Source organism: Acomys russatus, chromosome 26 (assembly GCF_903995435.1).
Source record: "Acomys russatus chromosome 26, mAcoRus1.1, whole genome shotgun sequence".
NCBI lineage: Eukaryota > Metazoa > Chordata > Mammalia > Rodentia > Muridae > Acomys > Acomys russatus.
Genome location: NC_067162.1, coordinates 11,382,862 through 11,399,287, shown reverse-complemented (window position 1 = coordinate 11,399,287; position 16,426 = coordinate 11,382,862). Strand labels below are relative to the sequence as shown.

The following is a 16,426-nucleotide window of genomic DNA, read 5'->3' as shown; positions in this document are numbered from 1 at the left end:
GTAATCCCAGCATCCGGAAGATGGAGGGAGGAGGATTATGAATAGAAGGTCACCCTAGGCGACAAGCGACTTCAAGGGAGGCCAGCCTGGGCTTTATGAGAAGCTGTCTCAAAAAAAAAAAATCAAAGCAGTCAACTAAACATCTTTATTTCTCTTTATACATCAGTCACTGAGGGCCAGGCTCCGGAGGCAAGGGGGAGGAGCTTGCAATATGGCCCTGCCCACCCTCAATTACAAACCCCGCCCGTAGTGGTAGCCCTCGAAGACTACAATTCCCAGGAGAGAGCGCGGCAGCAGCGACAGCGGCGACGGCGCATGCGTAAGCGACTTCGCCGGCAGAGGCGTCGGGGGCGGATCCTGCGCGCCGATTGGTCAGCATCAAGAGAGCCTTCTGTACTCGCGGAAAACGCGCGCCGGGACCTGCGCCTGCAGTATTACATTCTGCGGTTGTTGGCTGTCGCTGAGGCGGCATGGATCTCAGCGAGCTGGAGAGGGACAATACGGGCCGCTGTCGCCTGAGCTCTCGTGTACCCGCCGTGTGCCTCAAGGAGCCGTGCGCCCTGGGCGTGGATGAAGCGGGCCGGGGCCCTGTGCTTGGTGCGCCCCCAGGGCCGAGGGCGGGGAGGCGGCTGGTGAAAGGGCTGCAGATTGCTGGCCAATGGGAGTGGGGATCACAGATGCTCTTGGGTTCCGGGAGTGATAGCGGATGGGCTTGGGGCGGTGGTGATGGTGGAACAAGGCAGGAGGCTTTTATGTCCTCACTGGTTGTAACCCTGCTCTCAGAAGACTGACTTTCCTTCTCCCAAGGCCCCATGGTCTATGCTATTTGTTACTGCCCCCTGTCCCGCCTGGCAGATCTGGAGGCCCTGAAAGTGGCAGGTGAGCGTTTGCTAAATGCACTGGGGGTTCCAGGGTGTGTGCAAGAGGGCAGGTGAGATGTAATGAGGGAAGCAGGAGCCGCAAGAACCAGCTGCTCCGCTTTTCAACTTTCTTCTCAGACTCAAAGACCTTGACGGAGAACGAGAGGGAGAGGCTCTTCGCGAAAATGGAGGAGGATGGAGACTTTGTGGGTTGGGCTTTGGATGTTCTGTCTCCAAACCTGATCTCTACCAGCATGCTTGGGCGGTGAGGGGCCCCTGAGTGGGTGGGTGGGGAGGGGAGGAGCAACCGACAAGGGCTGGCTATGTCCTGCAGATGGGATGGTGTGGACTAAGCTCTGTCCCTCACAACAGGGTCAAGTACAACCTCAACTCCCTGTCCCATGATACAGCCGCGGGGCTGATACAGTATGCGCTGGATCAGAGTGTGAATGTCACTCAGGTGAGCTGTTGGGTCACCTTCTGATAAAAGGGGCTTGAAAAAAGCCGAAGCTGGGGACGTGTAGTTCAGTTGGTAGTCTATGCCTAGCGTGCATGAAGTCCTGGCTTCCATCCCAGCATTGCAAAAAAAGCCAGAGTAAGTAGCACTTAGGCAGTGGAGGCAGGAGGATCAAGAGTTTAAGGCCACCCTTGCCTTCGGATTGAGTGAGTTAAATGTCAGCGTGGACTATCTCCTACCTGAACTCCATTAAAAAAAATAATAATAATTAAGCCGGCCGTGGTGGCCCACGCCTTTAATCCTTGCACTCGGGAGGCAGAGGCAGGTGGATTGCTGTGAGTTGAGGCCAGCCTGGTCTACAAAGCGAGTCCAGGACAGACAAGATAACATAGAGAAATCCTGTCTCAAAAAACCGAAGGAGGAGGAGGAGGAAGGGGAGGAGGAGAAGAAGAAGAAGAAGAAGAATTATTAGAATTATTCAGGGGCTTTTAAGATAGGAGGCCTGACCTGAGTTTGATCCTTCCACTGGTAGAAGGAGAGAACTGATTCCCCAAAGCTATTCTGTGACTTCCTGCATGCTGTGGTAGTGCATACCCTCCAAGAAAAAAATGTCGATTAAAAAAAAATTTTTTTTTTTTGCCATGCATGGTGGCGCACACCTTTAATCCCAGCACCCGGGAGGCAGAGACTAGTGGATCGCTGTGAGTTCGAGGCCAGCCTGACCTACAAAGTGAGTCCAGGACAGCCAAGGCTACACAGAGAAATCCTGTCATATAGGCTTTTTGCCTGAATGTGTGTCTGTGTACGACATGAGTGCCTGGTGCCCACAGAGGCTAGAGGAAGGTGTGGCCTTCCCTGGAACTGGAGTTACAGTTTTGAGCCACTGTATGGGTGCCGGGAATTGAACCTGGGTCCTCTTGAATGAATATTCTTAACCTCTGAGACATTTCTGTAGCCATGTTAAAGTTTAAAAAAAGAACATAGCATATAAGTCCAAAAAAATTTTTTAAGCCAGTTAGATATGGCCTGGCTTGGTAGCTTATACCTTTAATCCCAGCTTTTGTTGATTTAGATTTAGTTTTGTTTGTGAGACAGGGTCTCACTATATATCTCTGGCTGGCCTTGAGCTCGCAGAGATCCACCTGCCTCTGCTTCCAAATTAATGGAATTAAAGATGTGCGCCACCACCCTGGCTTTAAAACCTTTTACTGTAGCCTGGTTCCAGGGTAACTTAAAGGGTAGTTGAGAAAAACCCCTGACAGTGACCTCTGGCTTTCACTTGGAAAATAATGTGGACCGCCTGGCACACTAATACACGTGCGTACACTTGTGCTCGCGCGCGCGCGCACACATACAGTAGATGGAATAGAAATTAGGGTCAGTATTGTAGGTCAACAGTCAAGCCTGTCCTAGTGTGCTGGAGGACCTGAGTTTACTTTGCAGCATCAAAGATGATTGGGTGCATAAGAACGCATCTTTTTTTTTTTAAATTTTATGTATATGAGTGCTGTATCTGCATGTCACACCTGCATGCCAGAGAGGGTATCAGATCCCTATATAGATGGTTGTGAGCCACCATGTGGTTGCTAGGAACTAAACTCAGGACCTCTGAAAGAACAAACAGTAACCACTGAGCCATCTCTCCAGCCATACTTGAAGATCTTGAGTTGAATCCACATAACAGAACTGGTTTCTGCAGGTTGTCCTCTGACTCCCTCAGCCTAGCACATGCACGTCTGCACTCATGGGTGCACAAATTCTGCATTAGAACCAGATTCCACCCCCTGCCACCACCACCCCACCCCCCACCCCACCCCTGAGACAGGGTTTCTCTTTGTAGCCTTGGCTGTCCTAGACTCACTTTGTAGACCAGGCTGGTAGACCACAGCAATCTGCCTGCCTCTGCCTCCTGAGTGCTGGGATTAAAGGTGTGCACCACACACCACACCTGGCTCTAAAACTAGATTTTATATTGATTTCCTACTCTCATTTGTGCCCTAAATGTATGCCCCCACCTCCAGGCCTAAGTCTCCAATGGTCCCGAGTGATGTCACAGCTCCACCTTATTCCAGCTTCTGTCCAATGCCAAAGTACATCCCACAGCTGGGAAGCTTGTCCATGCTGGTCCCATCTTTAGCCTCCCCAACTCCCCGCAAAACAGGCAGTCCCTGTGAAATGTACTTTTCTTTAATTTAGTGAATTTTTAAAAAAGATTTATGGGGCTGGAGAGATGGCTCAGAGGTTAAGAGCACTGACTGCTCTTCCAGAGGTCCTGAGTTCAATTCCCAGCAACCACATGGTGGCTCACAACCATCTATAATGAGATCTGATGCCTTCTTCAGGCATGCAGGCACACATGCAGGCAGAACATTGTATATGTAATAAACATAAATATTAAAAAAAAAAAAAGATTTATTATGTACACAGTGCTCTGCCTGCATATACACCTGCAGGCCAGAAGAGGGCATCAGATCACATTACAGATGGTGTGAGCCACCATGTGGTTGCTGGGAATTGAAAACTCAGGACCTTTGGGAGAGTGGTCAGTGCTCTTAACCTCTGAGCCATCTCTCCAGCCCAACTTAATGAATTTTAAAAAGTATCTTATGTATATGGCTGTTTTGCCCATACATATGTATGTGTACCACATGCATGCCTGGTACCCATGGAGGTCCGAAAAGGGTCCCCGACTGGAGTTATAGATAATTGTGAGCCACCATGTAGGTGCTGGCCCTGACCCCTCTGAGAGCATCTCTCCAGCTCCTTGTTTTGTTTGTGAGGGAATTACATAGCCTAGGCTGTCTTGCAACTGCATGTGAAGCTGTCCCTTGAATTCCTGATCGCTGTCTCCATCTTCTAAGTGCTGGGATGGCTTGCCTAGGAATGTGCTCCTGGGGGTGGAACCCAGGCTTTGGGCATGCCAGGCGAACACTCTGCCTACTGTGCCATAGCCCCATCCCCAGTCCAGATTTAAGGGTTCTAGTGTAGGGTGCTCTCTGCCCTGTCCTCCATCCCTAGGATAACACAGTGGCCACTAAGTGCTCAAGGGCTATAGCCATGATTAGAGAAAGCATTTCTTGCTTTAGGCCAGCATTTGTCAACTTGTGGGTCTCGACCTCTTTGGAAATTGCATATTAGGTTTCTTTCTCTTTTTTCTTTTTTTCTTCTTTTTTTTGGGGGGTGGTGTTTGGAGACAGGGTTTCTCTGTATCCTTGGCCATCCTGGACTCACTTTGTAGACCAGGCTGGCCTCGAACTCACAGCGATCCACCTGCCTCTGCCTCCCGAGTGCTGGGATTAAAGGCGTGCGCCACCACGCCTGGCCTTTTTTCTTCTTTTTAAAAAGGTTTTTCCAAACAGGGTTTCTCTGTGTATGTGGCTTGGCTGTCCTAGAGTCGCTTTGTAGACCAGGCTGACCTCAAACTCACAGCGATCCACCTGTCTCTGCCTTGCAAGTGCTGGGATTGAAGTCATGTGCCACCACACCCGGCTACATTATGATTCTTTTTTGTTTTGTTTTGTTTTGTTTTTTGTTTTTCAAGACAGGGTTTCTCTGTGTAGTCTTGGCTGTCCTGGACTCACTTTGTAGACCAGGCTGGCCTCGAACTCACAATGATCCATCTGCCTCTGCCTCCTGAGTGCTGGGATTACAGGCGTGCGCCACCACACCTGGCTCTGATAGTTAAGAGCACTTGTTGTTCTTACAATTCTCAGCACCCTCATTGTGGATCAAAACTAACTCTAGTTCCCAGGGATCTGACAACCTCTTTTGGCCTCTACTGGCACCAAGCACACAAATGGTACACAGACGCACATGTAGACAAAACACCCATACACATAAAATTTAAACAATTTAAATATATGTCATGCCACATGGAGGAACCTGCTTTTAATCCAAGGCTGGAGTTTGAAGCTAGGCTATCCTACATAGTTACTTGTAGGCCAGCCAGGGCTCCAGAGTGAGACCCAGTCCCAAAAACAAATACCCGGAACATTTCGTGTGTGTGTGTGTGTGTGTGTGTGTGTGTGTGTGTGTGTGTTTGTGTGTGTGTGTGTATACACGTGCGTGCTGTTGCATGCATGCATGGTGTGGCATACATGGAGAATCAGAGTCACTCTGCAGAGTCAGTTTTTTTGTTGTCATCTTGTAGGAACTGAGAATCTTAGATCTGCAGGCTCCTGTCCCTGCTAAGCCATCTCCCAGACCCCAAACATTTTATAGTAAAACAAACATAGAAAACCAGGGGGCTTGGGGAGACTGCTCAGCAGATAAAGAACACTGTTTGTTCTTCCAGAGGATCCAGGTTCAATTCCCAGCACCCAAATGGAGGCTTACGATTCTGTGACAATGTTAGACTACTGGTAGCTTAATGGTAGTATTTGTGTAGCGTGTGAGGCCCTGGGGGTCCTCGGTTGAATAGGAAACTGCATATTTGGCAGTTGTTTTGCCTGCTGTTTGTTAAATGACTACATTTCTTTTCCCTGGTTTCTATCACTGTGGCAGGTATTTGTGGACACTGTAGGAATGGCAGAGACATACCAGGCCCGACTACAACAGCGCTTTCCGGGGCTGGAGGTGACAGTCAAGGCGAAAGCAGACTCCCTGTTCCCTGTGGTCAGTGCTGCCAGCATCTTTGCCAAGGTTAGCATCCTGCTGGCCAGGGCAGGGCTCGCTCCCAGCATCTCCCTCCCTCGTGTAGGGACAGGCCCGAGAGCAGGGAGGCTCTGAGCTGCTGTCTTGCCTGCAGGTGGCGCGAGACCAGGCTGTAAAGAACTGGCAGTTCGTGGAGAGTTTACAGGACCTGGACTCGGATTATGGCTCAGGCTATCCCAATGGTGAGCTGAGGGCGTTGGCCCAGGCCTTCCTGGGAAGGGACTCTCTTCCCTCTTCTCCCCCACCACCTGCGTCTCTCCTTCCCTCCTTCCCTCTTGTAGCAGAAGCTTTGCCTTTAACTTTCTGTGTAGGCCATGTTGGCCTCTAGCTTTGTTTTTCTTTTCTCCAATTTTTAGAAACTCTTTTATAATACCCAGGAGAGGAGGGAGGAGGGTCCCTGAGAGTTTGAGGCCACCTGGTCCACACTGTGAACTCCACAATAGCTAGGGCTACATAGAGAGACTCTATCCCCAAATGACAAAGCAAGGTCCTATTTTACATTATGGGTATTCTGTCAGCATGTATAACATGTATAGGTGTTGTGTCAGCATGCATATCTGCACCATGTGCATGCCTGCTGCCTGCAGAACACATGGTGCATATACATAAGATAAAAGGATTTTAAAAAAAGATTTATTCATTATGTATATGTTCTGCCTGCATGTGAGCCTGCAGGCCAGAAGAGGGCACTATATCTCATTATAGATGGTTGTGAGCCACCATGTAGTTTTGCTGGGCATTGAACTTAGGACCTCTGGAATAGCAGCCAGTGCTCTTAACCTCTGAGCCATCTCTCCAGCCCCCAAAAGAAAATATTTTCAAAACACAGAATGGGGGCTCAAGAGATCATTCAGTGGCCAAGAACACTCACTGCTCTTGCAGAGGACCAGGCTTCAGCACTCACATTGGGCAGCTCACAACTGCCTGTAACTCCAGCTCCAGGGCATCCAATAGCCTCCCAGGGTACCTGCGTGCACTCTCTCTCTTCTCTCTCTCTCTCTCTCTCTCTCTCTCTCTCTCTCTCTCTCTCTCTCTCTCTCACTCTCTCTACTTCTCTCCTCTCCTCTCTCACCTCTCTCTCTCTCTCTCTCTCTCTTTTTCTCTCACACACACACACACTCTCTCTCTCTCACACTCACACATACACACACGCGCATGCGCGTATATACATTAAAAACCAGAAGGAGCGTGGGCCACATGGGCCACAGAAAGAAGTGAACCACACACCTGCTCTCAAACCACACATGGGCTGATGTGAGGAGTCAGTGACCTGAGGCTGGTTATATAGCTCAGTGGCAGCCATGTGTTCATGGTGCGCAAGGGCTTGGGCTCCTCCCCACCACGAAGTTTTAAAAAAGAAAAAAGAAAGGTCCTTTTATCCCAGCACTCCGGAGGCAGAGGCAGGCAGACGGGTGCCAGTGAAGCTGAGGATGGTTGTGGTGTGTGACTGCTACCTGCCGTTCAGGTTCTTTCATTGCCCCTCTCACCCTAGATCCCAAAACGAAAGCCTGGTTGAGGAAGCATGTGGACCCTGTGTTTGGCTTCCCCCAGTTTGTACGGTTCAGTTGGAGCACAGCCCAGGCCATCCTGGAAAAGGAGGCAGAAAGTGTCACCTGGTTAGTATCTGAGAATGCTGAGGGGACTGAGCCGGGTGGGGGTGGGGGCCATAGTGGCCAGTGTCATTCCCTTCCCCCACAGGGAGGACTCGGCAGCCGAGGAGGATCCTGAGCGACCAGGAAGGATCACATCCTACTTCAGCCAGGGCTCTCAGAGCTGCCGCCCTCAGGCCCCCCACAGGTACTTCCAGGAGCGAGGCCTGGAGACAGCCAACAGCCTCTAGAAACCAAACAGTATACCTGCCCCTCTGACTCAGGAATTAAAGCTGATGAAGGAGAAATGGATGGTGTACTTTGTAGCTAAGGTCTGAGAGGATCCTATGCGCCTGTGGTGAGCAGCTGATCCTTGAGAATAGGTGTTTCTAAATAGGTGCAGGGTTTTTTTTTTTTTTTTTAAGATGTATTTATTATATATACAATGTGCTGCTTATGTGTACCTGTCTGCCAGAAAAGGACACTAGATCTTGTTATAGGTGGTTGTGAGCCATCATGTGGTTGCTGGGAATTGAACTCAAGACCTCTGGAATAGCAGCCAGTGCTCTTAACCTCTGAGTCATCTCTCCAGCGTATGATTTTTTTTTTTTTTTAACAGCAATGTCTCACTATGTAGCCCTACTTTACTGGAACTCACTATGTAGACCAGGCTGGCCTTGAATTCACAGTAATCCACCTGCCTCTGCCTCCCAAGTGCTAAGATTAAAGGCATGCACCACCATGCCCAGCTTCTTTTCTTTTCCCTCTCCCTCTCTCTCTTTTATATTATTTTATTTTATTTTAAGACAGGATCTCTATATAGCCTTGGCTGTCCTGGACTTCCTCTGTAGACCAGGCTGGCCTCGAACTCACAGCAGTCGGCCTCTGTCTCCCAAGTGCTGGGATTACAGGCGTGAGACACTGCACCCGGTTGTCTTTTGTTTTTTTTAAGACAGGTGTTCTCTATGTAGCCCTTGCTGTCCTAGAACTTACTTTGTAGTCCAAAATGACAGAGATTTGCCTTTCTCTTTCTCCTAAGTGATGGAATTAAAAGGTGCGTTCCACCATGAATGGCCTTTTAAAAAGATTCATAGCCAGGCGTGGTGGTGCATGTCTTTAATCCCAGCACTTGGGAGGTAGAAGCAGGCAGATCTCTGAGTTCGAGGCCAGCCTGGTCTATAAAGCAAGTCCAGGACAGCCAGGGCTATTACACAGAGAAACCCTGTCTCGAAAAAACAAAAACAAAACAACAACAAAAAATTTCATGTAGCACTGGGTGGCACACGCCTTTAATCCCAGCACTCAGGAGGCAGAGGCAGGTGAATCTCTGAGTTCAAGGCCAGCCTGGTTTACACAGTACTACACAGAGAAACACTTCTGTCTTGGAAAAACCAAAAAAAGAAAAATATGTATATGGTTGTTTTGCCTGTGTGTCTGTGCATGCAGTGCTCATAGAAGCCAGAAGAGGGCACCAGATCCCTGCAACTGCAGTTAGAGATGGTTTTGAGCAACCTTGTGGGTCTTGACACTTGACAGGCAGTCCTTTGCAAGAGTATACTTTTTTTTTTTTTTTTTTTTTTTTTTTTTTTGCAAGAGTATACTTGATACTAACCATGGAGCCATCTCTCCAGTCCTCCCAGCATTGGGGAGGCAGAGGCAGGTGGATCTTTATAAGTTAGAGGCCAGTCTGGTCTATATAGTTCCAAGTCAGTCAAGGCTATATGAGACCCTGACTCAATAAATCAAAACCAAAAACTAATTTATTGCATTTATTTGCTAATTTGGGGGAAAGGAGACACAAGAGCCATGACAAACGGGGTCAGAAGACAATTAGCAGGAGTTGTTTCTTTTGCCAGCGGGAATTCTGGGGACAGAACGTAGGTTGTCAGAGTTGGCCTACTGTGCCATGTTAATGCTTTCTCTGTCTTCCCTACCTCTTCCCCTCTGAGACTGTCATTTTTGGTAGTTCTCCCCAACTATTTCCCCAAGCAGCAGCGGCATCGTATAGCACGCTCTAGGCTGGTAACTTTATCCTGGGAAAGGGAGCAAAATAAGTCAGAGTTGGGTCACTTCTAGGGTAATGGATAGAAAGGCCTGTCTAGGCAACCCTGGGGTGTGGTTTGGGAGGGAGAGAAGGAGAAGGATGTGACTCTGGGTGGCTCCTGGCTCTGGGAAGGGACACTTATTGAAAACCAAACATCTACTCAGGGCTGTCGCCACTGCCACTACCGCTGCCACTGCCCACAGCATTTGAGATCCAGGCGCGAGGACGTCGGGCACGAGGAGAGGAGATAGAGACGTTGAGGCAGTGACGGGAGCCAGGAGCTGCCACCCGCAGGGCATGACCCAGAACAGAATGACACAGATGTGTGGCATTGTCGAAAGTCTAGGAGAAAGGGTGGGGGCAGAGTTTGAGACACTAGAACCTGAGTCCCTGGGGTGGGTCCGGGCATGGCCTGAGCAATGGGCGGATCTCTGGGTGTTCCTTTAAGGGGCTGGTTTTCCTCTGGTAGGGCCAGGGACATGCCTATGGGTTTCCAGGCCATCTGAGAACCCAGAGCAAAGACAGTAACTTGGAAGGAGAGTCTGGACACTGGGCTCTGGAGGCGCCACCCCCCACATGCCATACCGAGGCTGGGAATGCAGAAGAGTGGAACATGAGCCTAGGGGTTAGCTACATTAAGAAAAGCCTAAGATAGGGCTAGGTACTTGGCTAGAGAGAGATGGTTGACCCGCTAAAAGCACTGACTGCTCCTAGAGAGGACTTGGGTTAGATTCCTGGTACCCACGTGGTAGTTCACAAACATAATTCCAAACCTAGGGGACTGCACCTCCTGTACTGACCTCCTCCAGGTCACCACATAGGCGGTGCACACACAAGCAGGCAAAACAATCATACTACACAGAATAAATAAAAAGCCATCTGGAACACAGTAAGTGTTGTGTGTCTGTGATCCAGACCATATTACAAAGCCCATTTCCTGCTGTCACCCCCTGTCCTTACCCACCTGCTCATAGGTGCGGCAGCTGGGCTCACAGCCTCTTGTTCCAGAGGGCCACAGCCAAGTCGGGCCACAGGTAAAATCTGCTTTGCAAGTGGTGAACCTGGGTATGTGAGAAGGGAAGAGTAGTTAAGGCTTTGGAGCCAATGGGCTTCTAAAGACATATGTCCCGCCTTCACACCAAGGCCTCTCCTCTCAGGCCTAACCTTTGCAGAGTTCACTTCCTCCCAGATTTGTTGTGTTGTGCTGTTTGCTTTTTGTGTGACGGGCCTGAAGCTAATCTAGAAGTTATTTTGTGTCTAAGGATGACCTTGAACCCTGATCCTCTTTCCCAAGTACTGGTATTACAGGCCATTACCTCCATCACAAAGTCCACCCCCTTCATTTTTAATTTTTTAATTTTATATATTTATTCATTTTTTAGTGGGGCATCGTGACACAAGCCTGTAATCCCAGCACTTGGGAGGCAGAGGGAGGTAGATCACTGTGAGTTCAAGGCCAGCCTGGTCTACAGAGTGAGTTTAGGACAGCCAAGGCTACACAGAAACCCTGTCTCAAAAAAATATATATATTTTTATCTATTTACTTATTGGGGTGTGTGTGTGTGTGTGTGTGTGTGTGTGTGTGTGTGTGTGTGTGTGTGTGTATCAGATTCCTTGGAGCTAAAGTTACAAGCGGGGTTGTAAACAGCCTGATGTAGCTGCTCAGAATTGAACTCATGTCCTCTGTAAGAGCAGCAAGCACTCTTGTTGGGATCAAACAAATGAGACTTATCCTAAGCACTGCCATTTTGTTTTCAGACTCCATTTTGATCACAAGGTGAAACTAAGTTCAAGGTCCGAGGCTCTGGGGGAGCTTTCCAGATGGCTAGCCAATTCCTCCCCTACTCTTGTGTTCCCTAAAACATCATGATTGTTCCTAACCAGGAAAGAACAAATAATTCTGATTGACTGAAGATTGTAACTGTAACTTGGCACAGATATTTGTGGTTTTCAAGCTTAAAAGCTCTGAAACACTCTGGCTTGGATGGAGGAGGTCAAAGTTCAGCTCCCAAGTCTGTTTTTCAACCCTGATCGATCAGTAGCAGCTTGATTACAATAAATTTTTGTCATTGTCATCTGCTTAAATACTAAGATGAACGTTAGAGGACACAGTCAGCTCTTGAGTCTGTGCTGTTGTTCCTGAGCGGTCAGTTTTTGCTGCCTAATTCAAGTAAAGATCTTGCCTTGTGTGGACCTCCTGTGCCTGCTTGGGTTGTTTTGGATTTTGGGACCCTAACACTCTTAAATGCTAAATCATTTCTCCAGCTGCAACCTAGCTATTTATTTATTTATTTATTTATGGCATTTTCTTTTCTTTTCTTTTTTTTTTTAATATTTTTATTTAATTTTAATTTATGTGCATTGGTGTGAGGGTGTCAGATCTTGGAGTTACAGACAGTTGTGAGCTGCCATGTGGGTGCTGGGAATTGAACCTGGGACCTTTGGAGGAGCAGACAGTGCTCTTAACCACTGAGCCAACTCTCCAGCCCTGTTTATGGCTTTTTCAAGACAGAGTTTCTCTATATATCCTTGGCTGTCCATAGACCAGAGTGAACTCACCTGCCTCTGCCTCCCTGAGTGTTGGAATTAAAGGTGTGTACTACCACACCTGCTCCCCTTTATTTATTTATTTATTTTACATTTGTTTGTTTTTATTTTATGGACATTGTTGTTTGACAACATGTATGTCTATGTGAGGTTGTCAGATCCCGTGGAATAGGAGCTACAGACAGTTGTGAACTGCCATGTGGGTGCTGGAAATTGAGCCCGGGTGCTCTGAAAGAGCAGTCAGTGCTCTTAACCACTGAGCCATTTCTCTATCCCCCTTTTATTTTTATTCTTTTTAAAAGATTTATTTATTATGTATACAGTGCTCTGTCTGCATGTACACCTGCACGACAGAAGAGGACATCAGATCACATTATAGATGGTTGTAAGCCACTATGCGGTCCTGGGGATTGAACTCAGGATTTGGAAAGAGTAGTCAGTGCTCTTAACCACTGAGCCATCTCTCCAGCCCCAAGATGACTTATTTTCTGTGCATTGTTTTGCCTGCATGTATGTCTGTATGGGAGTATCAGATCCTCTGGAACTAGAGTTACAGCAGTTATAAGTTGCCATGTGGATGCTGGGAATTGAACCCAGGTCCTCTAGAAGAGCAGCCATTGCTCTTAATCGCAGAACAAGTAAACTATCTAACTCCAATTATTTTTTTCTTGCTGAGGATAGTTTGTTCAAGACAGGATTTCTCTGTGTGGTCCCTGGCTGTCCTGGCCTCAACTCAGAGGGCTCTAAGAGACAAAAAGGTCTGTGGCAGACCTTGCTTTTCCCCACTCCTTCCTTGCTATAAACAGATCACATCCCTAAAGCTAGTCACTAAGATCGGTTCCCTTATGTGGCCACTTTCTCCTCCCAAAGTTGATTACCAAGGTTCAGCTATTGGGTGTTGAAGTCCAGCAATCAAGAAGTCCCCTTTGGCTCACGTAACCTATCCAATCAAAACAGACCAACTCACCTAACACAGGGTTTCCTGTTTCTCTTTATTAACTGCCATTTTCCTTACCAACCAGGGCTGTTTTCTCTTTATCCAGAGGCAGTCCTTAATCCCTCCAGGCCAAATATCCCCTCCACTCCCACTTCTCCCCCTTCCTCATTCCTCTTCCTGTCCCCTATCTTTGTCTCTTATTCCTTTCTTTAAAAAAAAAAAATATTGTTTATACAGTCTTCTGCCTGCTTGTACACCTGCACATCAGAAGAGGGCATCAGATCACGTTTTAGATGGTTGTGAGCCACCATGTGGTTGCTGGGAATTCAACTCAGAACCTCTGGAAGAGCAGGCAGTGCTCTTAACCACTGAGCCATCTCTCCAGCCCCCCAAAGTGATTTCCTACCCTTCTTGTTTTTTGGGACAGGGTCTCTGTGTAGCCTTGCTTGTCCTGGACTCGCTTTGTAGACCAGGCTGGCCTCGAACTCACAGCGATCCGCCTGCCTCTGCCTCCCGAGTGCTGGGATTAAAGGCATGTGCCACCACACCAGCACACTATCTTAAATACTAGGTCATTCTCAGGCTCCTGCCCTTTCTATAGTACCTTCTAGATCTCTTTCCAAAGACCCACCCTGGCTCGGGAGGGGCAAACTAAGGCCCTTTGTTCTCCTGGCCTGGGACATGCCCCCGTCCCCGCCTCTCTTACCATATCTGGCAGAGCTCTGAGCAGAGATGCTGCATTTGTTGTATCCCCAGGAAGAGCGGGTGGAAGTGGTTGTGGAGGACGCGTTGAAGGTGTCCCAGGAAGAATTCACATCTGCACAGGGGAGAAACAGGCCAAGCACAGCAGAATCCTCAGGGGAGTTAAGGTTCTGACCCCAGGCTAGGGTGAGTAAGGCTAGAAGAAGCTACAGTACTCACTCTGGGCTTGGTGTCCCGCAGCTCTCTAGGAGGCTCCCAGGGCTGGATGCTTCTTGTCTGTCTATCTCTGCGGTACAGCAAGGTGCTGGCACTGGTGGTGTCTGTGAACCAGGAACTTGGATCCTCAGATCGGGTGTTGGAACCCAGGACTGAGGGTGCTCTGACAACAGAAATGAGATTTTATCAGCTGCCACCCCAAAGGGAAAAACCTTAAAAGATATTTCACACGGCATGGATCTGTAATCCCAGACACTTGGGAGGCTGAGGCAGAGGGGGATCTCAAATTCGAGATCAGGCCAGTTAACTTAAAGAAATCCTCGCTAAGCTGGGCACAGTGATCTCTGTGAGTTCGAGGCCAGCCTGGTCTACAAAAGTGAGTCTAGGACAGCCAGGGCTACACAGAGAAACCCTGTCATAAAAACCAGTACTAATTACACACACCCTCACATGCAAGCACCCCCCAAAAAAGAAAATCCTGGCTAAAAATAAAAACAAGCCAATAAATAGGGCTAGGAGGGTGGCTTAGTAGGTTTGTTTGTTTGCACAGGTTTCTCTATGTATCTTTGGCTGTCCTAGAACTTACTCTGTAGACAGGGCTAGCCTTGGACTCAGATCTGCCTGCTGAGTGCTGGAATCAAAGGTGTGTGCCACCATGCCCACTTTAGCCAGCATTTCTTTAAGTTGACTGGCCTGGTCTCCAATTGGAGATTGCCCCTGCCACAGCCCAGTGCCTATTTGCTTATTTTGAGAAACTTTCATGTAGTCCACCCTGAACTCCAGCTCCCTATATAGCTGAGGCTAGCCCTGAAATCCTAATCCTCCACATCTACCTTCTGTGTGCTTAGATTACAGGTGGGCATCACTGCCTAACACTCTACTTGGGTTACCTGAATTGCTTAAGGTCACAGAGAACCAAGGTATGGATCCAGGATTTGAACCCAGCAGTCTGAGAAACTAGTACCACCATTACTAGTATGGCTGCCCACCCCATTGCTACCCTGTGTCCCTCCTACAAGGAAGATGTGAGTGCAGTTTCTGGGTGTTAGGGGTGAGAGAGGGTGCTCACCTGCCTGGTGCAGCTGGCCTGTGCTCGCATTGGCTGCCAGCCCAGGGTGTCCCCAGAACCTAGCTTGCAGTGGGTGGCTCCCTCCACAGGCCACCAAGAAGATCCATACCAGGATTGGTCGCAGGGCCCAGAGCAGGTCGCTGGGTTGAAAGTGGCTTTTGTGGGCCATGTCCACCTGAGACAAGAGCCAGGTGATATGGAGGGATGAGGTTTCACTGTCCTTCTGGAGGCTCAGGTTGGCACTGGTAGGGGCACACCAGACACTAGTGCCAGGCAGCAATAGAGGAAGAGGCCCAGCAATGGCCACAGCCTGGTCAAACCCTAAGGGGGGGTCTCACCCTCCCACCAGACACATCCTTTCATTCCTGGGGCTGAAACACCAAAACCACACGTGCACCCAAGTCTCTCACCCTGCTTGCCCTCTGCTACCAACTTCCTTCGGAGTGACAGGACCACCTTACCTCTTCTAAGCCCCCTTTCCACCCAGGACTTCCTCTCTCTTTTCAGCCCCACCCCCAACTCACTCCTTTCATGGGTCACCTTCTCTCTCGGTTTACAATCGGCTTAGGAGCTTCCACAGCACGGCTGGAACTTGAGTACCAAGCTGGACTGTGGCAGGGCTGGGATTCTGCCGCTAGGTTCCAAAAGCTTCCGGGTAGAGGCAGGTAAAGGTATGGGAGACAAGATTCCCGCTGCCCGACTACCCACTGCCACTCACCTGTTAGCAGGGGCTGCTGAGATAGCACAGAACCACAGAGCCAAGGCCAGCAAACAGCCACAACTGAAAGGGGTGTGGCTTGGCTTAGGGGCGGGGCTTTCCAAAGCGGGTTCTCCCCCTCCCCTCCCCCCGCAGCCCCAAAACAGGTGCCCTTGGGACTGGTGCATTTATATATTTATAAATACAAGCTGGCCCTAAGTTAAACTTGGAATTTAAGTTTGTCCTCCCTCCCTTCCCCCGCCCCCCCTCTGTGTGTGTGTGTGTGTGTGGTCTGTGATCTGAGGGTGATCCTGAGTCTCTGTTTTGTGGAGAGGACGATGTCTCTTGGGTAGGCAGTTTCATTTGTATGCTGGTGCATTCTTCTGTGCCTTTCTCCAGGTTTTTTTTTTTTTTTAATTTTTTATTAATTTATTCTTGTTACATCTCAATGGCTCTCCAGGTTTTATAAATCTGTCCTTAAGCAGTCTGTCCATTAACTCAATAGATATTCATTTCTTTATTTTTATTATATGAGGTTTACTAAACAAGCATTGGGAGAGAAGGAAAGGGGGGAGGGGTACCCCCAGAGAGGCAGAGAGACAGAGGAAGAGAGGGCCAGTAGATATTTATTAAACACATTCTGTACTAGGTTCTG

At 48.7% G+C, this 16,426-nt stretch overlaps 2 protein-coding genes across 3 annotated transcripts; one reads left to right on the top strand and one right to left on the bottom strand.

Moving 5' to 3' along the window:
• Positions 1-193: 193 nt before the first annotated feature.
• Rnaseh2a (ribonuclease H2 subunit A) lies at positions 194-9,099 on the top strand. 2 transcript variants are annotated; one of them, XM_051168815.1, is made up of 9 exons: positions 194-597; positions 808-879; positions 999-1,125; positions 1,233-1,320; positions 5,821-5,958; positions 6,065-6,152; positions 7,463-7,586; positions 7,669-7,767; positions 9,006-9,099. In XM_051168815.1, the coding sequence occupies exons 1-9, from the start codon at positions 471-473 to the stop codon at positions 9,052-9,054; spliced, it is 912 nt and encodes a 303-aa protein (XP_051024772.1). In that variant the 5' UTR covers positions 194-470; the 3' UTR covers positions 9,055-9,099. The 2 variants fall into 2 exon arrangements, with proteins under 2 accessions (XP_051024772.1, XP_051024774.1); XM_051168817.1 differs by lacking the exon at positions 9,006-9,099 and having other exon boundaries at positions 207-597; positions 7,669-7,870.
• Positions 9,100-9,389: 290 nt separating this feature from the next.
• On the bottom strand, positions 9,390-15,350 carry Rtbdn (retbindin). Its single transcript, XM_051169335.1, is given in 6 exon segments — positions 9,390-9,423; positions 9,758-9,945; positions 10,568-10,664; positions 13,794-13,904; positions 14,009-14,168; positions 15,075-15,350. Coding segments are annotated over 6 exon segments (759 nt in total). The 5' UTR covers positions 15,244-15,350.
• Between the last annotated feature and the right edge of the window lie 1,076 nt (positions 15,351-16,426).